The sequence below is a fragment of the Podarcis gaigeae genome, assembly GCF_964106915.1.
Source record: "Podarcis gaigeae genome assembly, chromosome: 14".
NCBI classification, from domain to species: domain Eukaryota; kingdom Metazoa; phylum Chordata; class Lepidosauria; order Squamata; family Lacertidae; genus Podarcis; species Podarcis gaigeae.
This window is the reverse complement of record NC_139690.1, coordinates 52,175,327-52,202,354: the sequence shown is the minus strand read 5'-3', so window position 1 is coordinate 52,202,354 and position 27,028 is coordinate 52,175,327. Positions and strand designations below refer to the sequence as shown.

The following is a 27,028-nucleotide window of genomic DNA, read 5'->3' as shown; positions in this document are numbered from 1 at the left end:
CCCCCTTAAAAGTTTGGAGCAGTATAGAAGTGCAATGGATAACAACAACAAAAAGCACAGTATTCCTTTTTTTAAATGAATCAGTAATGAGTATATAACTGTAAACATTTACTAAAACCAACACTTTTGATTTTGCTGTTTTTATATTGATACATCAGGACTGAATAGACCCCCATTAACATTTAACAAAACACTGATTTTAGAGACCCAAGGGACTCTGGGGGGTCTCCATGTACTTTTCTTTTTTATGCTTTTACAGTAAATTGGTACATCCATTTCACAATATTCTACATTATTGACTTCCCCTCGCCTCCCTCTTTTTTACTCTTATTTGTGCTGCTTATCTTTCTACACCTAATTAATTTAGCTGCTGTTCATATATCTAGTCCTGCTTGGAGATTTATGCAACTGTTATAATCCTTTAACTATTCTCCAAAGTTTTCCCATTCTTCTCTTACAGTTATGTTCGTCCTGGTTTCTTACCTTTGCAGTCAGCACCACTAACTCCACGTATTCTATTAACTTATTCTGCCAATCCTCTTTTTGGGAACCTTTTTTTTTTGTCCTTCTGAATTTGTTCATAGGCTATTCTGGCTGCAGCAGTTGCATAAAGAAAAAGATTTAATGCATTCTTAGGTATCTCACCCTCTATTATACCCAAAAGGCACATCTCTGTTTTGGGGGGAATTGTCAACCTTAGCACTCCGTGTGCTTTCCAAGGGTTTGGGTCCTTGGAGTGAATTATTATTATTATTATTATTATTATTATTATTATTATTATTATTATTACCCCATCCATCTGACTGGGTTTCCCAGTCTAGGCGGCTCCCAACAGAATTAAAAGCACAATAAAACATCAGACTTTTTTTTTTTAATGCAGACCCTGCACGTTTGGCCCGAAATTACCGTACTTTTCCTGTATAGGGTTTTTTTTTTTACTTTAAAATAAAGTCCTATACACAGATAGTGCATATGCCCATTTTCTAAATTTGGGGTCCCTAAAAGTAGGGAGCATCTTATACATGGGGGCATCTTACACACGGAAAAATACGGTATATGCAATTTGCAAACAAACACAGTCGACTCTCTGTTCACGTAGGGGCTAACCTCTGTGGAATAGTGCAAGGGCTCCTTAAGATTTGGATAGGATATAATCCATTTCTTGCTGATGCTGTACTGTTTTTAATATTCGGTTGGAAGCCACCCAGAGTGGCTGGAGAAACCCAGCCAGATGGGCGGGGTATAAATTATTTATTTATTTATTTATTATTATTATTATTATTATTATTATTATTATTATTATTATTATATTCTTTCTCACCCTTTTCCCTCAGCTTACTCTGATGCAGAAAATATACCTTCCAACAATTCTCCGTTGAAAATTGGGGCGTCCTAAGGAAAAGCGGGACATTCCGGGATCAAATCAGAAACCGGGACGGCTTCCGTAAATTCGGGAGTGTCCCTGGAAAATAGGGACGCTTGTTCAGAGAGGCTTATTCAAGAAAAGGAAAGGCAGCCACATTGGGTTGGTTCACAAAAACTCCCCAAATCCTTATTAGGGCAATGCAGAAGACTACAGCAGTGCATCTGGCACTTGGTGTTTACAACCCTCTTTTTTTAAGATGTAAATCCTCCATGGCAAAGGGGTTCCTGGACAAGAAGTGCTGTCTTTAGCATATGAACTGCCAGAGTGCAAAGATCCGTCCAGTGCCCCCAAATTTAGTTTAGCCCCCCAATTAACTTTTATTATGCTTATGTCAGGCACCACGCTTACGCCTTATCTCTTGTTTACGAAAGAAGGGAGGAAAAAGAAACAACCTTTTTTATTTGCTCATTTATTTACAATACACTTATACTTAAGTATACAGCACCATCACACTTAAACTTATAAGTATTGTTTAGGCACCTGCTTAGGAGAAACATCAGTCGTGTCAAAGGTGCCGCTGACCCCGCTGCTTCATAGCAGCTCAATACAATACGTAACATAAAATTTTGATGTAAGAGTTAATTTTGCATGCATGGCGCCATTGTGAATGACAAGCACCGTCGCTGAGTTGGCCACCATTGTGAATGACAAGTGGCACTGCTGGTCCGGTGTGTCTTTGGTAAATGAATGCACAAAGTCGAAAGTCCTTTAGTGAAACAGTAGGCATACATTTTGGTAATACCTAGGTATATGTGTACAGTGGTCCCTCGGGATGCGAACAGAATCCGTTCCGGAGCCCCATTCGCATATTGAATAGAACGTAAGATGCGACTGCACATGCGGGGGTCACGTTTTGCCACTTCTGCGCATGCGTGTGATGTCATTTTGAGCATTGCGCATGCGCAAGCGGCGAAACCCAGAAGTGCTCCGTTACTTCCGGGTAGCCATGGAGCGCAACCCGAAAGCGCTCAACCTGAAGCACATTCAACCCGAGGTATGACTGTATTTTGTTTTTCTGGCTTGATCAAAATTATTTATAATTTCACAACAGGTAGATAGTTAAAAGCTTAGGCAGCTTCGGCGGCAGGCGCCTGGCGCACCCCAGAATTTGGCGCCTGGGTGCCCCGCACCCCTTGCACTCCTGGGTAAAGACGGCCCTTTGGACAAAATTAAATGTTCATGTAACTCTCCCCAAAAACCCCCACAAAGGGTAGGAGGAAGCTGTTTTGTTCCTTGGGGCCATTTCTGACTTCATCAATTGTTGAGGCAAATTGGATTATCCAGGAGACAGAGGAGGAGAAGATGAGGCAAGGGGAAGGCGGAGTGATGGAAAACAGCCTCTCATCTCGGCCTTGGGAAGGGTGGCCTCCATGGACTTCTTCATTAGCTGCTAAGGAGAGCGGTCTGCTGGCCCGAGAGCCTCTTCCGAGGATGCCAGGATTGGTTTGCATGAAGAACAACAGATGGCAGCGGTGGGGAAGAGTGGCTATTAAAGAGCCGCAAAATTTAATTGAGAGCCTCGCTAGAGGAATAGCGTCGCTCAGGGCCTTTTAATTTCCCAAGCTCCTGGTTGGACATCAGCGGCTGGGCTTGATTTCGCTGTTCACCAAAGTTGTGTCTGAAAGCTCTGGCTCTAAACACACTCCTCCTGAGTAAGCCTCATTGAGCACCATGGGACTTGCTTCCCAGTAAATGTGCACATTAAGTATGAGCTGCACTTCTGTGCTAAAAAAAAAGAAAAAGGTAAATCAGAATATCACAAGTCAAACAGCACTGATGCTCAACTCCTGCTACAAGACCACCCTGATTACAGAGTAAGGGAGACACACGGCAGCTCAGTGGTAGAACACATGGGGAAGGTCCTGGGTTCTAATTTTGGCATCTCCAGTTAAATAGGATCAAATAGCATTGGAAAAGTCAGCTGTGTGAGACCATGGAGAGCTACTGCCAATTAAAGCAGACGGTACTGGACATCACCTTGCCAACAAAGGGCTGTATAGTAAAAGCTATGGTTTTCCCAGTAGTGATGTATAGAATGAGAGCTGGACCATAAAGAAGGCTGATCGCCGAAGAATTGATGCTTTTGAATTATGGTGCTGGAGGAGACTCTTGAGAGTCCCATGGACTGCAAGAAGATCAAACCTATCAATTCTGAAGGAAATCAGCCCTGAGTGCTCACTGGAAGGACAGATCCTGAAGCTGAGGCTCCAAGACTTTGGCCACCTCATGAGAAGAGAAGACTCCCTGGAAAAGACCCTGATGTTGGGAAAGATGGAGGGCGCAAGGAGAAGGGGACGACAGATGGTGGGACAGTGTTCTCGAAGCTACCAGCATGAGTTTGACCAAACTGCGGGAGGCAGTGGAAGACAGGAGGGCCTGGCGTGCTCTGGTCCAGGGGCTCACGAAGAGTCAGACACGACTAAACGACTAAACAACAACAACACTGGAGTACTTGGTCAAATAGGCTGAACTGATTATAAGGCAATTTCTTACTTCAAAGGTCCTCAGGTACTGAAACAGAAACCATTTAGGGGTGAGATATTTGGGGAGTAACCACACTAATGGCATGTTTGGAGGGGAGTGATAGACCTGTGACAGATCATGAGGTAACTATGTCCCTTTCTGATCAGATGAGTACAAGAGCCATGACTACTTTTTGAGAAGCCATTGGAGGACATTGGTAAAAAAAGAAAAACCTTTTAACCAGCTTCATGTTGCACAGACTCCATTCCTTTCTCTGTCTTATTTTTTTTAAATTAAATTTTCCAACAAAAGTAGCAAAAAAAACAGAAAAATAAATAAAAAAATACACAATAACAAATACAACTTGGAAAAAAATACACAAAAACAATATCAAATCCATAAAATGGGATTCTTTGAATCCCGTGACTTCCCTCCCCACCCCATTCCTTAAGTTTTCTTTTCAACTGCATATTATTTCTACTCCAAAATATTTTTAACCTCAAATTTCCTGTACTATCTCTTAAAATTACAAGTGTTCTTAAAATTCTGCCAGTGTATTAACCTGTTTGCAGTATTTTTGTAAATACATAATAAACATTTCCCATTCTTTTTAAAATTTCTTGTCATCTTGATTTCTGAGCTTTCCAGTTAGTTTCGCCATTTCAGCATAGTCCATTAACTTGGTTTGCCAGTCTTCTTTAGTCGGGACTAATAGTATTTAGCCTTTGGGCTAATAGTACATGAGCCATTCCCTTCTCGGGCAGGTGCTCTTATTTATTAAGAAACATTCTCCACTGCTTTATAATTAAAAAGATATATTCTAACTTCTAGGCTTGCTTCATGTAGTACTACCCTTGAACATAACTCAGAGCAAAGCGCAGCTGCCCACATTTTCGGCAGATGTATACAGGATGTGCTGCTATCCCTTTTGCACTGGCTGCTTCTATGCTTCCAAGCCTAATTCTAGGTCTTCTTTTGACATCTAAAGACATGACGCCCCACTAGGGCTGCCATACGTCCGGATTTTCCCGGACATTAACGGGATTTCAAAGGCAGAATAAACGCCCAGGGGGAATTTCCGAAAGGCAGCGTTTTGTCCTGGATCTTTGGGGTTTGTCTAAAAAAGAAAGCTCAACAATTAAAAAGCTCAACAACTTTTGGGGTGTCCTGGTTTTTACTTTTTGAAATATGGCAACCCTAGACCCCACAAACCTAAGAAACTGCCTCTCTCCCTATCAGGTATATGCCCATGGATGCCATGCATCATATATAACACACAATTCTTGGGTACAATTCCAGACATCTTTGCTCTTAGGCAGGTAAAGGTAAAGGGACCCCTGACCATTAGGTCCAGTCGTGGACGACTCTGGGGTTGCAGCGCTCATCTCGCTTTATTAGCCGAGGGAGCCGGTGTACAACTTCCAGGTCATGTGGCCAGCATGACTAAGCCGCTTCTGGCAAACCAGAGCAGCGCATGGAAATGCTGTTTACCTTCCCGTCGGAGCAGTACCTATTTATCTACTTGCCGGAGCAGTATCTATTTATCTATTTGCACTTTGACGTGCTTTCGAACTGCTAGGTTGGCAGGAGCAGGGACTGAGCAACGGGATTCGAATCGCCGACCTTCTGATCAGCAAGTGGTTTAACCCACAGCCCCACCCGCGTCCCTCTTAGGCAGGTACCCTCCCCATATTTGTTCATACTTGTCCTGTGTTAGGATTTTGTACTCCAATTGGCACCACTGGAGGGCACTAAAATGTAACAAAAAAATTAACAAATAAAAAGTTGCAACCAGGAGCCCCAAAGCCTATCCTTTATGGATGGACTCTTTACCTGCCTTAGGGCAGATATTCTCAGACCATAGTCTGGGGGTCAGCAACCTTTTTCAGCCATGAGCCAGTCCACTGTCCCTCAGACTATGTCGTGGGCTGGACTATATTTTGAAGAAAAAAATAATGAACGAATTCCTATGCCCCACAAATAACCCAGAGGTGCATTTTAAATAAAAGGACACATTCTACTCATGTAAAAACACGCTGATTCCCAGACCGTCTGTGGGCTGGATTTAGAAGGCGAATGGGCCGGATCCAGCCCCCGAGCCTTAGGTTGCTTACCCCTACTGTAGTCCATGGCCACTGGTGGACTGCAAGTGCCATTCAGGTAGTTTCACAGCTCTGAAAACGCAGTGAGTGCACAGCCAACGGGAGTGTGAACACAGCTCAACTGACCTAGGGGCCTGCTCAGTCTGCTGTCCTGGTACTTACTGTGGACGGCCACTTCCAAGGCAGCTCTCCTGAGAGTTCCTTATCTTTAAAAGGGACTTAGACTAGATATACCAGATGCTTTGCAGGACACCTTTGGGAGAAGAAAAGCCTCAGGAGGTAATCCTTCACAAATCTGCAGTGGAGTCCCTAAGACGTTGGGATGGGTTCTGGTACACCTCCGTCCTGCAACTCCTGCAGCCATGCTGGTGCGAAACATATCACTCGGCTTTCTTTTGGACCACATCAGCAAAACTAAGAGTGGGGTCTTGTCATCTGGGCAGCTCGGGACCTCCAGAAGCACTGCCCAGGCTTGCACCCCGCAAAGGGCACGTCAGTGTGCTGTTAACACAGCAAAAACAAAGCGGGAGTTACAAATTGCCAATCTCTGCAGCCGCAGCAGGCGCTGTGATTCTCCAACAGTTTGGCGTCATCCCCGGAGATGCATTCCATTGTCTCTTGAGACAGAAGGATGCCAGCAGACTGGAGAATGCTTCAAATAGACTACTGTCATTGGCAAAGTACAAGGGTACCCTAAAATATGGAAGTAAGTGAGTGGGAAGTTAGGAAACAGTCCCTGGTGCAAGAATAAGAATTGTTGCATGTTCCCCAATCTCTGAGCAGCAAGAGACTCCAGGGATGCCTGTGCTTTCCAAGGGCCAGGTTTCCTTCGAATGAAGGCTGACGGAGACTGTGATACCTTTAGGATGTCTTCTTCTTCTTTCTTCCTTGGTGATCACTCGTAGCTGAGTAAGATTGTCTTCCATAAACACGGTTTTAGCAAAGCGTCCGTAAGTGACTGTAGAGGCCAATTCTGGATCCACATGTCCTTCCACAGTGGGGACATGGGTTTCTGTGTGGGAGTTGATAATGGTGAGGGCCAAGTGTGCCTTCCTCTTAGCATGTTTCTCCACTTGCATCCTGAGTTCGAGTGTCTTCAAAGCCCATGACACCTTTGGCAAAGGCTGTTCTCCAACTGGAGTGCTCGCAGGCCAGTGTTTCCCAATTGTTGGTGTTTATACTACATTTTTTTAGATTTGCCTTGAGACAGTCTTTAAACCTCTTTTGTTGACCACCAGCATTACACTTTCCATTTTTAAGTTTGGAATAGAGTAGTTGCTTTGGAAGACGATAATCAGGCATCCGTACAACATGACCAGTCCAGTGAAGTTGATGTTGAAGAATCACTGTTTCAACACAGGTGATCTTTGCTTCTTCCAGTACTCTGGTATTACTGGTAGTTCGCCTGTCTTCCCAAGTGATGTGTAAAAATTTTTTGGAGACACCGTTGATGGAATCTTTCAAGGAGTTGGAGAAGGCATTTACAAGTGGTCCATGTTTCACAAGCATACAGTAAGGTTGGTAGTACAATAGCTTTGTAAACAAGCATTTTGGTTTCCCTGCAAATGTCCCGGTCCTCAAACACTCCGCACTTCAATCGGGAGAAAGCCGCACGTGCAGAGCTCGGGCAATGCTGGATTTCAGCATAAGTGTTGGCCCTTGTGGAAAGATAACTGCCCAGGTAGGAGAAGTGATTGACATTTTCCAACGTTACAGCATCACTCATGATGCACAGAGTTCCTTTAAAGCCACAAAGACCATCTATGGGCCAATAAACCATGGCATATGCCTCCTATGCTCAGCAGACGGTACCACACTTCTAAAAGATAAAGAAGCTATTGCACTGCGCTGGAAAGAGCATTACCAACATCTCCTTAACCGCAACTCCCCTGTAGCCTTTAGGATATATGGTTTTATTTACATATATATTCAATCTGAGCATAGGGTGGAGGGGCTTACAGCATTAATACTCCCATAGAGCTTCTGTCCCCTTTAGGTTTCCATGAAAGCCCCAAAACACAGCTTTGGGCCCAGCACAGAGCAGAGATGTCTCCCAGGTTCCAGCAACAGTCCAACTTGCACATGCAACTCTCACATGCTCAGCCCCACATCATCATGATAATAATAATAATATTTATTTATTTATTTATTTATATCCCGCCCTCCCCAGTCGAAGCTGGGCTCAGAGTGGCTAACAACAGTAAAATAATACAGCATTCTAAAATCAATTCATTATAAAATCAGTTCAAATCAAATTGATGGCAACCATTGGGCTAGAGTTCTGTGAAGAAATTACCAAAGGAGGGGGTCAGGCTGTGCCTTGGCCAAAGGCCTGGTGGAACAGCTCCGTCTTGCAGGCCCTGCGGAAAGATGTCAAGTCCCACAGGGCCCTAGTCTCTTGGCACAGAGCGTTCCACCAGATTGGGGCCACAGCCGAAAAAGCCCTGGCTCTGGTTGAGGCCAGCCTAACCTCTCTGTGGCCTGGGACCTCCAAGATGTTTTTGTTTGCAGACTGTAAGGTCCTCCATGGGACATACCAGGAGAGGCGGTCCCGTAGGTACGTGGGTCCTAGACTGCATAGGACTTTAAAACCAGCACCTTAAACCTGATCCTGTGCTCCGCCAGGAGCCAGTGCAGCTGGTATAGCACTGGGTGAATGTGATCCCGCAGCGAGGACCCCGTAAGGAGTCTCGCTGCGGCATTCTGCACCCGCATTCTGCACGTAGCCTGTTGTTTCCAGTCAGTTGAGTTGGGAAAGGTCCCATCAATCTGCCTCTATGGCAGCCTTATTTGTGCTTGTAAATAGCAGTACTCAGCTGCCCAGCTAAGGCCAAAGGAACTCTTTGACTAGTTGACTAGGTTCCCTTTTACACGTTCTACCTTGACAGATATAGGATTGCAGGTTTGGAAGGGGCCCGGGATTATCATCCAGACTGACCTTACCCCCCCCCCAAAAAAAACCCTATAGCAGAATATTAAAAGCACAGGAATTCCACATTTCACCCATAAAATTGCCTTTGTGAATGGCTGGAAGAAGCTGGGCTCAAAATATAGCGAAAGTCTGTGTGGGTCGGCAACTTAAGATTCTCCATCAATTGCCTGAGAATATTTCTCCCAAGAGACAGTCCGTGACTCAGTAGGATTGCTCTGTTGGAAGCCTGTGAGATCCTCGCCGTTCTGTGGTTGTTCTGCTGCCTGCTTCAACAGACACTCGTTTCCATAACAACCACATCCAGGCTTTAAAAATAGTAACTTATTTTTCATTCAGCTCGTCTCCTGCCCTTAGGACCAGGTCTATTTTTGTCCTGGTGGTTTATTTCAGGTGTCCCTCTCTCTTCTCTCTCATCCCAAGTGAACTCTGTGGGCCCCCCACCTCATGCTGGGTTCACAAAGGGACAGAGTGTGTGTATTTCCTTCGTCTAGGGTTTCCACCCAGCCAGAATGATTGCACATCTCGGTGTATATTAGCACCAAAGAAAGTCCTATGGGATCCAACGGGACTCAGAATAAATCTGCTTATGATGTAGCCCTTTATGACCCTTTGTGCTGCTCTGAACTCTGCACATGCTTAGAGTTGCTCAGCAGAATCTTCCCCCCCCCAAAATTATTGATTTTAACAGATAAAACATACAAAAGAAAGAACATTACAATACTAAAAAAAAGAAAAAAGAAAAAGAAAAACACATGTTCATTTTAAATTCTATTATTAACTGACTTCCTCAAATCCCTCCTAACTGAATTTCATTGTATCACCTTGTAACAGTTTTCCAAAATCATCTTTCTACTACAATTTACTCCTTCAATTTACTATCCTCATCTCTTTTCTTATTGACTTAAATCCATATTACTATACAACATTCTTATTCTAATCCTAGGCCTATTTGATACTTTCAAGTACCTTCTAATTATCTTATATTGCAATATTTAGCTAGATAATCTTTAAATTTCTTCCAATCTTCTTGTTGCTCCTCTTCTTTCTGATTGCGGATTCTTCCAGTCAGGTCAGCCAACTCCAAAATCTCCAACATCTTCATCTGCCATTCTTCTACCGTTGGTATTTCTTGAGATTTCCAATTTTTAGCTAATAGCAGTCTTGCTGCTGTAGTGGCATACAAAAATATCTTTATTTTGGGGGGCTATTCCAATCCTATTATTCAGCAGAATCTTTCAACATGAAGATGGCAGACACACTCTTCTTCCCAGTTTTCCCTCCAATGCCTTTTCTGCCTGTTTCTTCAGTGTCATCTGCCAAGGTTTGCGTGGGGGTTCCCACAATGGGAATAGCTGGAACCCCAATGTTTTACTGCTCTGACCAGTTGTCAGACTTTGAGTTATTGTAAGTTACCATGTATATGTAGGTCATTGTTTCAATAATTCAGTTGCAGATTTTGAAGCATTTCTGTATCCTTCTGCTGTGCTGAAGAAGAATTCCATGAAACAGTGGGCATATCCAGAATCATTGTTCACTACGTCTATTTGCAGACCACTTCGGCAGCGTTGGACGTCATAAAACAAAGCTTTACGGCTTGTTTTCTCCAGAAAAGAATCTGACCCATTGCTTCTTTCAGAGACTTGCATTGCCCACAAAGACTTTCAGAGACCTATAAGACTTATGTTTATTTGGTTCTATGTTTTCAAGAGTGCATATTCTGTGACTTTCAGAGATTTAGGAGATTTCTGTTTATTTGGTTTTGCATAGAGTGCATATTTCATATATTTCATATTGTTCAATGTTCTGTATAGATTATATAAAGATTATATTGACATCGCATTGTTGGACTTGGTCATCGTGTTGCCTTTTGATATTACTGATATTTGTTTGCAACACAGGGGTTAATTGTTTGGTTACTTATTGCTGACCAGTTTTCAGATTGTCTGCTGCTTGATAACCAGTACTTAGATCTGAAAAACCACTAAACTCCAGATGGCTCCAGGTTTCACTCCTTCCTGAGTGGACAGATCCTGCTCTGACTCTACCCCTGCTTGCTGGCTTCCTGTATGCCTCCTTTCCTTCCTTCACAGGTTCTGTCCTCCTCCTTCTATGTTTTGCAAGCTTTTACCCTAGCTCCGTCCAGGAACTGCAGGTATTCAATACAATATTGTCTCTTGACTTCACAGCACATGATATGACTCCTAGTTCCTGACCCAGCTCCACCTGCACCTTGCTGGTTTCTGACCAGATTCTGTTCCTGACTTTCCCGCTTCTGATCTGACCAAGATGATCAAGGGTCTGGAAACCAAGCCATATGAGGAATGGCTGAGGGAGTTGGGTGTGTTTAGCCCAGAAAAGAGGCGACCGAGAGAAGATGCGCTGGTCATTTCAAATATCTAAGAAGTGGTCACATGGAATACGGAGCAAGATTGTTCTCTACTGCTCCAGAGGGGAGGACCAGAACCAATGAATTCAAGTTACAAGAAAGGAGATTCCAATGAAACATTAGGAAGAACTTTCTGGTGGCAAGAGCTTTTTGGCAGTGGAACAGAGTCCCTTGGAAGGTTGTGGACTCTCCTTCCTTGGGGGTTTTAAAGCAGAGGTTGGAAATGTAAAGAAAAGGAGGGGACTTTTATCATAGAATCATAGAATTGGAAGAGACCACAAGGGCCATCAAGTCCAACCCCCTGCCAAGCAGGAAACACCATCAGAGCACTCCTGACATATGGTTGTCAAGCCTCTGCTTAAAGACTTCCAAAGAAGGAGACTCCACCACACTCCTTGCAGCAAATTCCACTGTCGAACAGCTCTTACTGTCAGGAAGTTCTTCCTAATGTTTAGGTGGAATCTTCTTTCTTGTAGTTTGGATCCATTGCTCCGTGTCCGCTTCTCTGGAGCAGCAGAAAGCAGCCTTTCTCCCTCTCTATGTGACATCCTTTTATATATTTGAACATGGCTATCATATCACCCCTTAACCTCCTCTTCTCCAGGCTAAACATGCCCAGCTCCCTTAGCTGTTCCTCATAAGGCATTGTTTCCAGGCCTTTGACCATTTTGGTTGCCCTCCTCTGGACACATTCCAGTTTGTCAGTGTCCTTCTTGAACTGTGGTGCCCAGAACTGGACACAATACTCCAGGTGAGGTCTGACCAGAGCAGAATTCAGTGGCACTATTACTTCCCTTGATCTAGATGCTATACTCCTATTGATGCAGCCCAGAATTGCATTGGCTTTTTAAGCTGCCGCGTCACACTGTTGGCTCATGTCAAGTTTGTGGTCAACCAAGACTCCTAGATCCTTTTCACATGTACTGCTCTCAAGCCAGGTGTCATCCATCTTGTATTTGTGCCTCTCATTTTTTTTTGCCCAAGTGCAATACTTTACATATGTGGTGGGAATGTAGAGGAATTTAAAAAAAGGGAAATGATATATAATGAATTGAAGAAAATGTTTAAAATGGCATTTGTAAAAAAAACCAGAAGCATTTTTGTTAGGGATTGTAGGACAAGACCTGCCAAGGAAAATGAAGAATTTATTTATGTATTCAACAGCAGCGGCAAGAGTCTTGATAGTACAAGGATGGAAGAATGAGGAAATCCCGACGAAAGAACAATCCCAACAAAAGAACAAACGAGAAATTGATGAACTATGCAGAACTGGCGAAACTGACATACAAACTGAGAGATAAGGACAACTGTGACTTTAAAGAAGAACGGGAATTTTTTACATATTACTTAAAAAGACAACAAAATGAACTGGACTCCTTGGCAGGTTTTGAATAAACGCACACAAATTTATTGATTGTTAATATAGTAGATAGATAATATAAGGATTTATACAATTTTACAGTAGGCAAAGAACAATATGAGTTGAGAAATCAGAGAAGGAGCCGAGGGAAGTCTGGGGAGGAGGGAGGGAGGAAGGGTTTGATGGGGAGGTGGGGGAGAAAAAATAGGGGGGAAATGATGGATATGAGATGTTTTGATATGTTATGTTGAAATTGTTAATTAAAAGTTTATTTAAAAAATAAATAAATAAAGCAGAGGTTGGATGGCCACCTGCCAGGGGTGGCCAGTTGTGATTCCTGCACAGCAGACGGTTGGACTAGAAGATCCACAATTCTGTGATGCTCCTGATCTAGTTGATCCAGCTCTACCTTGGACTACTCAGCTTCTGATCTGACTCAGTCCCTGACTTCGCAGCTTCTGAGGCAGGTCCACCTTTGCCTTCCTGGCTTTCCCCCTGCTTGCTCCCATTCCAGCTCCGTTGGCCAGGCAGATCCTGTTCCTATTCTCCTTGCTATGGCTTTTCCCGTAGCCCAACCTTAGCCCTATAAATGAATGAATGAATTAATTTATTACGGTCATAGACCAGAAAAAACAACAGCGATAGTTTACAAGGGGAGTAATGGTGTCAATTAAAAGTTGTAAAATTATACATAAAAGCAATACACATATGCACACACACACACACACACGCACACACGCACACACGCACTACAATGTATGTATAGACTTAAAAAATGAGGGGGCTTGTCCAGGGGTCAAGTCTTTTACTTTTTTACAGCTAATGCCCTCCGCTTGATCGCAGCCGCAGAAAATTTGGCCACTTTCAGTGTTACTTCTGGGTTTTTATCTCCTAGTAGGATTTTCAGCCGCTGAGATTCAGATCGACCTGGAAATTTCTGAACGATAGGGGAAATAAACAGTGACCTGATATCCCCATAGAGGTCGCAGTGTAGCAACACATGTGAAGCCGTTTCCACCTCTTTCAGACCACATGGGCAGACTCGTTCAGCATAGGGTTTGCCCACGTATCTGCCCTTTAGTAAGGCGGATTAGCCCTATAAATGTATGCACATACGCACACACAACCATGCACAAGCAACTGTTCTGTTCTGCAGCCCAACTGTGGAGGTCTATAGATATATATATAGAGAGAGAACTATTATATGTACAGACATACATACGCTATCATATACAAACAATCATTTGGATAATCAATTTTTTTTTAATCTGCAAGCTATGCAAGGACCAAAGGTGTTGTTCAGCTACCCAAATGGGGTGTTGCTCAGCTACCCAGGAGCGGTTTTAGCAGGATGCAAGAGGTATTTCTGGGTTTAGCACTACAGACTCACAGCCTTATTTCTGGTTCCTAGGCAGATTAGTGCCACATACCTCAGCAAAAGTGATTAAGAACACAATAATCAGAACAGCCTAATCAGCACCGCCTCTAAATGGGGTGGTTGCAGAGCTGTTGTTCTCCATTCTTATTAATTAGCAAAACACTTGTCATTAGGAAAATTAGGGAGGGGGCAGGTGTGGAAGAGAGGGCTTCTTCTAGTATGGTGGTCTCTTTGGGGTGCTGTTAGCTTGTCCATAAAAAAAAAATAATGTTTCATATCTGTGACGTCCATGCTTCAAAAAGATCCATATTGAGAATTCTCCAGTACTGGGCTATAAAAAGTTTTGTTAGACAACACTGGAGCTCCTGGCAAAATGTAGGAAAGTAAAGCCATTCCAGGATCTGGTGAGACGGATTGTTTGGTGATCTGACTTATCAGCTGGAAGATTTGATCGAGAAGGGGAGACTCAGCTGGCACAGTTCAGGGTTAGGAGGAAACTGATTTCAACTCATAGTCCGCTATGATTTCCTTAGCTGAGAAACGGATTGTCATGGCTCATGGTCTGCATGGTGAGGGACTCTGAAAGAGCAGAAGGTCCAGGCTGCTTCCTTGGGTGGAGAATAATCAGCATCTTTCTAAGGATCCTCTCAGCTGGAGGACACAGCCCTGCCACCATCCACTGACTAAGGTGGCAGTACCAATAGCAGCACCTCTGTCCCCTCAGTACTGTGAATGTCTGCAGAATAAGGTGAGGGCCCTTTAACCAGCCAACCAGCTTCTCCAGGGAGGTGGTAACTACCAGGCTCCAGGTCTTGTCTGCTATATTATGCTGTGGCTGCCTCTATGTCACAGTCTGGTTCATGGGCAATCAAAGTCCTGGCTGGGAGCAGGAACAGGAACTGGGGTGGGAGCAGGAACAGGAGTCCAGAAGCAGGGAGTCAGAAAGCCAAGAGTCCGAGGGTCAGAGAGCCGGGAGTCAAGAAGCCAAGGGTCCGAGGATCAAGAAGCAAGGAGTCACGAAGCCAAGGGTCCAAGGATCAAGAAGCAAGGAGTCAAGAAGTCAGGGGTCCGAGGATCAAGAAGCAAGGAGTCACAAAGTCAGGGGTCTGAGGATCAAGAAGCAAGGAGTCACAAAGTCAGGGGTCCAAGGATCAAGAAGCAAGGAGTCATGAAATCAAGGGTCCGAGGGTCAGGAAGCAAGGAGCCACAAAGTCAGAGGTCCGAGGATCAAGAAGCAAGGAGCCACAAAGTCAGGGGTCCGAGGATCAAGAAGCAAGGAGTCACAAAGTCAGGGGTCCGAGGGTCAGGAAGCAAGGAGTCAAGAAGTCAGGGGTCCGAGGATCAAGAAGCAAGGTGTCAAGGAGCCAAATGCAGCAAGGCAGGGAACGTGTTGCTGTGGCCAAGAGCTGAAGGGAAAATGCTGACCTTATATCCCTTCCTGGCTCTTGCCACCAGGTGCTGTGAGTTACCAATCGGCCTCACCTGTGAGGCCGCTCCTTGCCTCTTCAGAACTTAGGAAGGCCCCAGTCCTGTAAAGTCCTATTGGTCACAGGGCCTGGCTCCTGCAAGCAACTCCTGACACTTTAGCTCCTTGCTGAGACAGCATCTCTCTACAGCTTTCTTAGAAGGAGAAGTCCTCAGCTTTCTGCCGATGCTTGTCGCTGTCCAAGGTGCTGTTCTTCTCCCTGACTTACAGTGTCAAAGAACTGTAGAGTTGCAAGGGACCCAAAGGGTCATTTGGTCATTTAGTCCAACCCCCTGCAATGGAGGAATTACAACTAATCACAGCTTTCACTAGACTTTCCCTGTGAACCTCAAGTGCCCACATAACTGGGCACAGTGTCCCACCGCACGTGTTTGTCCAGGCCAGAAGCACTTTTATTTATTCCATCGTAAATACATAAGAAGGGATGCGGGTGGCGCTGTGGGTTAAACCACAGAGCCTAGGACTTGCCGATCAGAAGGTCGGTGGTTCAAATCCCTGCGACGGGGTGAGCTCCCGTTGCTCGGTCCCTGCTCCTGCCCACCTAGCAGTTCAAAAGCACCTCAAAGTGCAAGTAGATCACTTTGTAGATCCTCTGGCGGGAAGGTAACCGGCATTTCCATGTGCTGCTCTGGTTTGCCAGAAGCGGCTTAGTCATGCTGGCCACATGACCCGGAAGCTGTACGCCGGCTCCCTTGGCCAATAAAGTGAAATGAGCACCGCAACCCCAGAGTCGGTCACGACTGGACCTGATGGTCAGGGGTCCCTTTCCCTTGTTAAATACATAAGAAGAACCTGCTGGATCAAGCCAGTGGCCCATTCTCTTCTCACAGTGGTCACTAATGTGCCCCAGTGGGAAAAGCATGAGAGCCCTCTCCTCTCCTGCAATTCCCAGCAACTGGCAGAAGAAGAGGAGTTTGGATTTGATATCCCGCTTTATCACTACCCGGAGGAGTCTCAAAGCGGCTAACATTCTCCTTTCCCTTCCTCCCCCACAACAAACACTCTGTGAGGTGAGTGGGGCTGAGAGACTTCAGAGAAGTGTGACTAGCCCAAGGTCACGCAGCAGCTGCAGGTGGAGGAGTGAGGAATCGAACCTGGTTCACCAGATTACGAGTCTACCGCTTTTAACCACAACACCACACTGGCATTCAGAAGCATTGCTGACCCTGACCATGGAGATAGAGCATAGCCACTGTGGCTAGGAGCCAGCGATAGCCAGATGGGTGGGGTGAAAATAAATTATTATTATTATTATTATTATTATTATACTCTGTGAATTTGTCCAATCCTCTTTTAAAGCCATCCAAGTCGGTGGCCACCGCCGCCTCCTGTGGCAGCGAGTTCCATGGCTTAATTCTAAGGGCTGGGGTTGCCATAGCAGGAGTACCTGGGAGAGATTATTTTCTGCTTGCTCTGAAGCTCATAAAGGAGTTCCCCACCTGCCCTGCTGCCCCGGGTTGCTGCAGCAGCTGAATAATACTGATTCCTAAAGACACGTCCGGAAACCAAGGAGACTGTATTTAAGGTATCTCAGGGAACAGGAACCTGAAGAGTCCTCACCCCACCTGCCCCAGCTACACGGAGCTGCAGCCAAGATTTCTGCTGTGGTGTTGATCAAAACAGAGAGGCATTTGGCACTGGAAATTCCTGCTCGAAGGAGCAAGTCAAGTCATGCTAGCAGGCCAGGGGAATCCGGGGCTTAAATCCTGCCGACGCCAAGAGTGAAATTAATTTGGAAGTCTTAACAGTGTGCTTAACACTCAGCGCAGAACTGCACCGCAAAAACCAACATTAGATTTAGTGTCATTAAGGAACTCGGCAGGGAGGAAGGAGGTCATGTTGGTAGAAGACTAGCCAAAGGAGCAGGGTTTTGTGTATATTTTTAATAATAACCAGCACAACATTAAGAAAGCTGCTGTTTCTGCTCAGGGCGTCTTATCAGAAAACTGCTGGCTGCCTTGCACTGAGACTTGGGCTGTTGCTGCTTTGAACTCTATATTGATACCTCGGGTTAATTCATTCCAGAGGTCCGTACTTAACCTGAAACTGTTCTTAACCTGAAGCACCACTTTAGCTAATGGGGCCTCCTGCTGCCGCCGCGCCGCTGGAGCACTATTTCTGTTCTCATCCTGAAGCAAAGTTCTTAACCTGAAGCACTATTTCTGGGTTAGCAGAGTCTGTAACCTGAAGCGTATGTAACCTGAAGCGTATGTAACCTGAGGTACCACTGTACTGACAAGAAGCACCTCTCCAAGGTTGACCATGTGCATACGCAATAGACAATCTTTATAAAATCCCTTCAAACCATAACAAGTACAAAATGAAATCTTTAGTCTCAAAGTCTCTGAAATTCTTTAAATGAAGTGAGACTTACATGAGCACTGTTCCACAACATTTAATATTTTCATTTACATACATTCATTCGATATAAGATGGGTTTATGAAGCAATTCTATATCCTCCCACCAAGCTGATGAAGAATTCTACGAAATGGTAGTCAATATCCGGAATCTCTGTTCAGTGTTGGACATCGTATTTGCTGAATACACAAAGCTTCACAGCTTGTCTTTCATTGTACAAAGTTTGGTACCTCGCTTCACTTAAAGATTTTCAGAGACTGGGAGACTCCGAGACCAGAGAGAAGAGACAGTGGAAGAAGATTGGAAGAAGTTTAAGGAATATTTGGAAAAAAAATGTTAATATTTAATCTTAGAATAGCTTTGGAAGTGGATATAGGCTGTAGGGTTAGAAGTAGAAGATAAGGTATTTTAAAATAGTATTATTTGTAAGTGATAAAATGTGAAGATTTTTATGGTAAAAGTAAGCGTGATTAAAAAAAAAATGGTTAGAAATTATGATATATGTAAACTGCCAAAGATGAGGTAAAATGAAAATCAGATAAGTGGGGAAGCCCGCTTAACAATGTTTAGAAAAATAAGGATATGACAAGAATTTGTTTGTATTGTTTGTCTTTTCTGTTTGTGTTTTTTATTTGTGTTATAAAATGAATACAAAATTGGGGGGGGGGGAGGGAAATGTAGGGACACAGCCCACAGGATGATTTGCAAGGGATCAAAAACGAGGGACTGTCTGCGCTAAAGAGCAACTATTGGAGCCTCTGTGATCCGCAACCCTGTTTTCCTGTGAGAACAGAAGCCCTTGCCTGGGAAAGTGGTTGCTGCCGAATGTGCCAAGAGAAAGCTGACCTGTTTTTTTGTTTTTGTTTTGCTGAATGAATGGAAGCGGCTTTCTCCTCTCCTCTCACCACTATGTTCTCAGCCATTCTGTATTGTGCTGTTTTTCCCCGCGATGGCTCATGCACTGCTGAGCAGCCTGGAAGGAGGCTGAGAGAGCCAGGCCGTATTGCTCCCAGAAGTGATGGATCAAAAAAAAAAAAAAAAGAGGGGGGAGAGAGGGGAGGGAGCTTTCTGAGCTTCGTACCCTGAATGCTTTGCTTCACAGCGCCCCCCCCCCCCGGAAGGGTACTGGAGCAAAAGGAGAGAGCAATCTGGAGTGCAAAACCTCCAGTGGATTCAATTGGGATGCATCCACCACTGTGTAAGGGCAGAATATAAGCTGGTGGGGAAAGGCAGGAGAGAGGAAATGTGGCTTCAGTGCAGAACTATGAGCATTCTGCACTCTGGTGCTCAGGCCAGAGGGGTGGCTTTTTGAAAGTAGGCAGGGAAACTGGGTCCAAATGCCCTCATTAGGCTAGGGTTACCAGATTTTTTTCAAAGAATCCGGGGTCACTTTTTTAAAAAAAGAGTTTTTGTTTTTAAAAAAAGTTATTAAAATTTTTTTAAAGAAGCAATATCTTCTCTTCTGTGATCTCCTCTGTCACACGGCCTTCCTCTGGGCCCCGGCTTTCTCTCTTGGAGCGCTAGTCACCATGGAGTAAGTTTGGGTCGGCCACGTGTCCTTGCCCTCCGGGTGCTCTCCTACCTCTCCTCAGTGCCAGTGGAGCAGCAAGGTCGGGGCTCCCCTCTTTTTTCTCCTTCCGCTCTCTCTCTCTTCCTTCTCCTCCTCTCCTCCTTCTCCCTGCGTTGGCTCCGGGGTTTTCATGGCTCTGGAGCACTGCTGGGCAGTCGGCCAGGTGGCCGGGTGCTCTCGCTCCCAGCTTGATTTGGGTTGTGGGGGGGGTCATCGATTCCCTCAGTTGATGCGCCGGGCATCCCCGGTCATCCCCCCCGGCAGTGGCGCCCCCCATTCTGCCTCACCAGAAGTTCCCATATGATGTGTCTTGTGCCGTTGAACCAATCACACAACTTTCATTCCCTACTAATAAATCTACTACACTTAAAATATAAATCCGGGGACATTAAATGAAATCCGGGGACATTCCGGGGACGGATTTTGTCCGGGGACAGATTTGTGAATCTGGGGGCTGTCCCCGGGAAACGGGGACACCTGGTAACCATACACTAGGCCCCATGTCCCCTTGGAGAAAAGGCAGGATATACCGTATTTTTTGCTCTATAAGACGCACTTTTCCCCTCCTAAAAAGTAAGGAGAAATGTGTGTGCATCTTATGGAGCAAATGCAGGCTGTGCAGCTATCCCAGAAGCCAGAACAGTGAGAGGGATTGCTGCTTTCGCTGCGCAGTGATCCCTCTGGCTGTTCTGGCTTCTGAGATTCAGAATATTATTTTTATTGTTTTCCTCCTCCAAAAACTAGGTGCAAAAAATACGGTAACTGTACTACGACTAGTAGTAGTAATAGCAGTAATAATTTTTTTATTTATACCCCATCAACCTGGCTGGATTGCCCAGCCGCTCTAATACTAAGAACATTTAAATGATGCATGTTTGTCGAAGGTAAATAAACAATCAATGCATACTGCACAAGCCTTTTAAGGCTTTCTGATGCATTGTCCACATCGCTGTAAGCCATGCCAAATCCAGAACAGCCAGAATTTCAGAGAGTTGCAAAGAGACCTTGCAACTCCTCCACCCCCAAGAGACAGCTATACAGCTTCTGCTTCCATATTTCCATTGCTGCCTCCCAAAGGAGTCTGTGCAGTGGTGTAGCGTGGGGGGTGCAGGGGGGCCCGGCCACACCGGGAGCAACATCTGGGGGTTAGGGTTGGGGGCGCAAATCCACGGGTTAGGGGGCGCAAATCCACGGGTTAGAGGGTGCAAATTAGTTGCCTTGCCCCGGGTGCTGACAACCCATGCTACACCACTGAGTCTGTGGTCCACCGTTGGACAGCCGAGATCATTAGGCCAAAATGATTCACTCCGTAAGAACACGAGAAGGTCCTGCTGGATCAGGCCCATGGCCCATCTAGTCCACCATCCTGCTTTCACAGTGGCTGAACAGTTGCTTGTGGGCAGCGGCAAGCGTCTTGATTGCACAAGGATGGAAGAATGAGGAAACCCCGACTAAAGAACAGTGGCAAGAGAAATTGATGAACTATGCAGAACTGGCTAAACTGACATGCAAATTGCAAGACAAGGATAACTGTGACTTGAAAGAAGACCGGGAGCCTTTTACAAATTATTTTAAAAGACCACAAAATGAACTGGACTCCTTGGCAGGTTTTGAATAAACATACACAAATTTGTCGAGGGTTAACATAGTAGACAGATAATATAAGGATGTGTACAATTTTACAATATGCAGAAATTAATATAGGTTGAGAAATCAGGGAGAGGAGCTGAAGGAAGTCTTAGAGGGGGGAGGGAGAGAGGGTTTGTGGAGGAGGTGGAAGGGGGGAATAATGGGGGGAAATAATGAAGATGATTTGCTTTGATAATTTGTTACATTTAAATTGTGTGTGTGTGTGTGTATATATATATATATATATATATATATATATATATATATAAACAGTTGCTTGTGGGAAACCAGCATTCAAGATTCGAGCATGAGAGCAACTCTTGCCTGCTGTGGCTTCCAGCCACTGGCGTTCAGAAAGCGGGGTGCCACCTCTCGTGGGGGACACATCATGCTCCTCCTGGGGTAGTCTGTCCGCCTTTGGTCCCCAACTTGCGCTCAGCTCTCACCTGTGGTTCCTAGAAGTTGTCAGCATGTGACAGCTGCCACACCCAGATAAACAATTTGGGTTGGTTTTGACAGGTGAGGGTAGCTGATGCATCTCAAACCCCCAGTGAGTTAGGGACTGTAGGTTGCTTCCACAGAACTACAACTCCCAACATCACCAACAAGCCACAGTTTCCAAGATTATTATTTTTTTTGGGGGGGGGGGGAACCGTGTGCTTTAAAAGCAGACACTCACTCTACTTTTAAGGCACACCAAAGCAGAGACATCACCTTGCCAAAGGCCCGTATAGTTCAAGCTATGGTTTTCCCAGTAGTGATGTATGGAAGTGAGAGCTGGACCATAAAGAAAGCTGATCGCCAAAGAATTGATGCTTTTGAATTATGGTGCTGGAGGAGACTCTGGAGAGTCCCATGGACTGCAAGAAGATCAAATGTATCCATTCTGAAGGAAATCAGCCCTGAGTGCTTGCTGGAAGGACAGATCCTGAAGCTGAGGCTCCAATACTTTGGCCACCTCATGAGAAGAGAAGACTCCCTGGAAAAGACCCTGATGTTGGGAAAGATGGAGGGCACAAGGAGAAGGGGACGACGGAGGACGAGATAGTGGGACAGTGTTCTTGAAGCTGCGAACATGAGTTTGACCAAACTGGGGAGGCAGTGGAAGACAGGAGTGCCTGGCATGCTCTGGTCCAGGGGGTCACGAAAAGTTGGACACGACTAAACGACTAAACAACAACAACAACAACACAGCTTCTCTCGAGAGAATCCTGGGTAGTGCAGTTTGTTGGAGATGCTGGGAGTTGTAGTTCTGGGGGGAGGAACTGTGGCTTGTTAAGGATATTGGGAGTAAGGACCCCCCAACTAGAACTTCCAACACCCTTAACAAACCATGGTTCCCAGGATTCTTGGCGAGGCGGGGCAAAGCCCTGCGCTTTCAGCTGTACCGTCGGACGAGCTGCCAGCGCGCGCAGTTCGGCTCTGCCCTTATTAATCCAAATCCGCTGCTATTTGATCCGCGGGCGCGCACTATATCACCGGGGCTGCCTTTATTTATAGCTCCCTTGCTCATGCCGATTGGGATCCAACAGGCGGCTTGGGGACCGGTTGCTCCGGCCACTTGGAGCCCCGGCGGGGGTCCCTCCTTCCTTCCCTCCTTCCCTCCCTGCCCTCCATCCATCCATCTATCTATCCTTCCTCCCTCTCTCCTCCTCCTCCCTCTCTTCCCTCCTCCAGAGCGCTAATCATCTTGTTATTTCGCGATCACGACTCAGCGCGCGGCTCCTTCGCTCGCCTCCTCCTCGCTCCAACCCTGCCTCTTGGATGCGCTCTTTAGCTTCTGAGCCTCTCCAGACCGGGTGCCTGCCGGCTGCTTCTCCCCCCTGCGCAACAGGGCTGCCGGAGAGAGGGACCCAGAATGGCCAGGATTTCTGCCCCCCTTCCTCCTCTTTTTTTAATTATAAAAAATTAAACCCCCTCTGAAAATCAAGATCGCCTGCCTGCCTTTGGGAGACGCGAAGAAGTGAGATTTCATTTGCGGGGGGCATTCATTTTTGGCTCCCGACCAGCTCAGGCAGAGGAGCGGATGAAGTTCCTTGGGCTGCCTGCTCCGGAGGGAGGCTGCCTCTTCGTGGCTGGGACCACCTGGGACCCCCTCGCGGGACACCGAAGATCCGAGGACGGGGGTCTCTCCCTATCGCCTCCTCCACCACTCCTGCCCTGGGCCGCCCTCCTCCTCCTCTTCTTCCAACATCGCCCAAGCTGGATTCTGATGGAATTAAAAAGATGTTTGTGTCCAGCCTCCTGGATTTCCAGAAGACCAGATACGCCAGGTAAACGTCTCCTCGGGAGTAAGCCCTGCTAGGTGCAAGGCGCTGGCTCCCCTGTAAAGGGAGAAATGCGGTCTTAGCTTTGACTTCTCGGTGAGGTCTCTCTTTCTTGCAATCCCAAGACTCTTTGCTCAGAAATAAGTCACCCTCTCCTCAATTTCTTACGTTTTATTATTAATAATAATAAAATTTATATACCGCTATTTATTTATTTTTAAACCCCAAAACAACCACAGCAGTTTACAATCAAACAATGCTTCCTGGTAGATGCTCTTAGGACGGCTGCCTTAGAGAGCATTAGAGGAACGTCGGGTTATACTGATGGAGTTGTTTTCTTCAGAACAGCCTTGCAAGGTAGGCTAGCATATGTCCTTGATGACACAGGTGAGCTGAGAGAAGGGCTTGGATGGAGCTGCCTGGTAGGGGGACTAGATGATGCTAAGTCAGGGGTGAAACCAGGCTTTATTTCAACCGGGTCAAAGACCCAGTTTGACATACCCTCCACCTGTACTGTATTCACATACATACACACACAGGCTGGGAGCCTCAGCAGTGCCCCTCTAGAGGCTTCACTGGGGCAAAAAACCCAGCTAGCCTCGCCCGCCCCCGCAGCTCTGGTTAAGTGTGTGTGTTTGGGGGTTGCAGCGCTTCTGCAACTTTTAATAGTTCTGTAACGGGGAGTGTTGCTAGGCACGGCATCCAATATCTCCTTAAAAGCTGCCAGCAAAGGAGAGTTGATCGCCTCCCAAGGCAAGGCCTTTCCACCATCAAACAGTAGTAGTAGTAATAATAATAATAATAATAATAATAATAATAATAATAATAATAATAATATTTATACCCCGCCCATCTGGCTGGGTTTCCCCAGCCATTCTGGGCGGCTCCAAACAGAATATTAATATTAATACAGTTGGTACCTCTGGTTAAAAGCTTAATTCATTCTGGAGGTCCGTTGTTAACCTGAAACTGTTCTTAACCTGAGGTACCACTTTAGCTAATGGGGCCTCCCACTGCCGCCGCACGATTTTTGTTCTCATCCTGAAGCAAAGTTCTTAACCCGAGGTACTATTTCTGGGTTAGCGGAGTCTGTAACCTGAAGCGTCTGTAACCCAAGGTACCACTGTAATAATAATAATAATAATAATAATAAAGTGATAAAACATGAAACTTTAAAAACTTCCCTAAACAGGGCTTCCCTAAACAGTACTTGCCATTCGCAAGTGCCTCTCCCCCCCCCCCCCGGTGTTTAGCTAAAATCTGCTTCCCATCGATTTCTGCCTCTCGGCTCTAGGCCTGTCCTCTGGAGCGACAGAGAAAAAACCTGCTTCATCCTCCATGTACATCTGTAGAGGTGAGTCAGATGTGGCATAATGAAAGTTTATTTTAAAAAAAATTGCCTAACATGGAGAAAATGGATAAAGCCGCCCCCCCATATAACACTGGAACTCGTAGGCATTCAATGAAGCCGAAAGTTGGAAGGACAGATTAAAAAGGAAGCCCCTTTTCATGCAGAACAGTGTTAAACTTTGGAACTCCTTGCTGCAGGAAGCAGTGATGAACTAGGATGGATTTAAAAGAGAGTTAGACATGGAGGAGGGTAAAGCTATCAATGACTGCTAGCTATGGCTATGCCCTGGAAGCAGCAATGTTTTCAAATACCAGCTGGTGGAAACCACAGGCGGGGAGAAGGCTGTTGCTCTCAGGTCCTGCTTGTGGGTTTCTCACTGGGCCATCTGATTGGCCACAGGTTCATAAAATTGTAGAGCTGGAAGGGATCCCGCGAGTCATCTAGTCCACCCCCCGCCATGCAGGAATCTCAACTAAAGCATCCAAGACCATCCAACCTCTCCATAGAAACCTCCAGGGATGCTGCAGTAGATGGGCCGTTGGCCAGATCCTGCAGGTGCTGTTTGCATGTTCGTTGGGGGAAACACTTGGGCTCATAGTAGCCATCATTCGCATGACTGGTGAGGCTGAATGCTATAATAATAATAATAATAATAATAATAATAATAATAATAATAATATTTATACCCCGCCCATCTGGCTGGGTTTCCCCAGCCATTCTGGGCGGCTCCAAACAGAATATTAATATTAATACAGTTGGTACCTCTGGTTAAAAGCTTAATTCATTCTGGAGGTCCGTTGTTAACCTGAAACTGTTCTTAACCTGAGGTACCACTTTAGCTAATGGGGCCTCCCACTGCCGCCGCACGATTTTTGTTCTCATCCTGAAGCAAAGTTCTTAACCCGAGGTACTATTTCTGGGTTAGCGGAGTCTGTAACCTGAAGCGTCTGTAACCCAAGGTACCACTGTAATAATAATAATAATAATAATAATAAAGTGATAAAACATGAAACTTTAAAAACTTCCCTAAACAGGGCTTCCCTAAACAGTACTTGCCATTCGCAAGTGCCTCTCCCCCCCCCCCCCGGTGTTTAGCTAAAATCTGCTTCCCATCGATTTCTGCCTCTCGGCTCTAGGCCTGTCCTCTGGAGCGACAGAGAAAAAACCTGCTTCATCCTCCATGTACATCTGTAGAGGTGAGTCAGATGTGGCATAATGAAAGTTTATTTTAAAAAAAATTGCCTAACATGGAGAAAATGGATAAAGCCGCCCCCCCATATAACACTGGAACTCGTAGGCATTCAATGAAGCCGAAAGTTGGAAGGACAGATTAAAAAGGAAGCCCCTTTTCATGCAGAACAGTGTTAAACTTTGGAACTCCTTGCTGCAGGAAGCAGTGATGAACTAGGATGGATTTAAAAGAGAGTTAGACATGGAGGAGGGTAAAGCTATCAATGACTGCTAGCTATGGCTATGCCCTGGAAGCAGCAATGTTTTCAAATACCAGCTGGTGGAAACCACAGGCGGGGAGAAGGCTGTTGCTCTCAGGTCCTGCTTGTGGGTTTCTCACTGGGCCATCTGATTGGCCACAGGTTCATAAAATTGTAGAGCTGGAAGGGATCCCGCGAGTCATCTAGTCCACCCCCCGCCATGCAGGAATCTCAACTAAAGCATCCAAGACCATCCAACCTCTCCATAGAAACCTCCAGGGATGCTGCAGTAGATGGGCCGTTGGCCAGATCCTGCAGGTGCTGTTTGCATGTTCGTTGGGGGAAACACTTGGGCTCATAGTAGCCATCATTCGCATGACTGGTGAGGCTGAATGCTATAATAATAATAATAATAATAATAATAATAATAATAATAATATTTATACCCAGCCCATCTGGCTGGGTTTCCCCAGCCATTCTGGGCGGCTCCAAACAGAATATTAATATTAATACAGTTGGTACCTCTGGTTAAAAGCTTAATTCATTCTGGAGGTCCGTTGTTAACCTGAAACTGTTCTTAACCTGAGGTACCACTTTAGCTAATGGGGCCTCCCACTGCCGCCGCACGATTTTTGTTCTCATCCTGAAGCAAAGTTCTTAACCCGAGGTACTATTTCTGGGTTAGCGGAGTCTGTAACCTGAAGCGTCTGTAACCCAAGGTACCACTGTAATAATAATAATAATAATAATAATAAAGTGATAAAACATGAAACTTTAAAAACTTCCCTAAACAGGGCTTCCCTAAACAGTACTTGCCATTCGCAAGTGCCTCTCCCCCCCCCCCCCCGGTGTTTAGCTAAAATCTGCTTCCCATCGATTTCTGCCTCTC

General features: G+C 45.5%; 1 protein-coding gene across 1 annotated transcript in view; it reads left to right on the top strand.

Moving 5' to 3' along the window:
- Nucleotides 1-22,497: 22,497 nt before the first annotated feature.
- MMD2 (monocyte to macrophage differentiation associated 2) overlaps nt 22,498-27,028 on the top strand; it is a 40,353-nt gene continuing 35,822 nt past the window's right edge. The window contains exon 1 of the mRNA XM_083711830.1: nt 22,498-23,364. Coding sequence (XP_083567956.1) covers nt 23,318-23,364 — 47 coding nt within the window. The 5' untranslated portion in view covers nt 22,498-23,317. The remainder of the gene's footprint in view (nt 23,365-27,028) is intronic.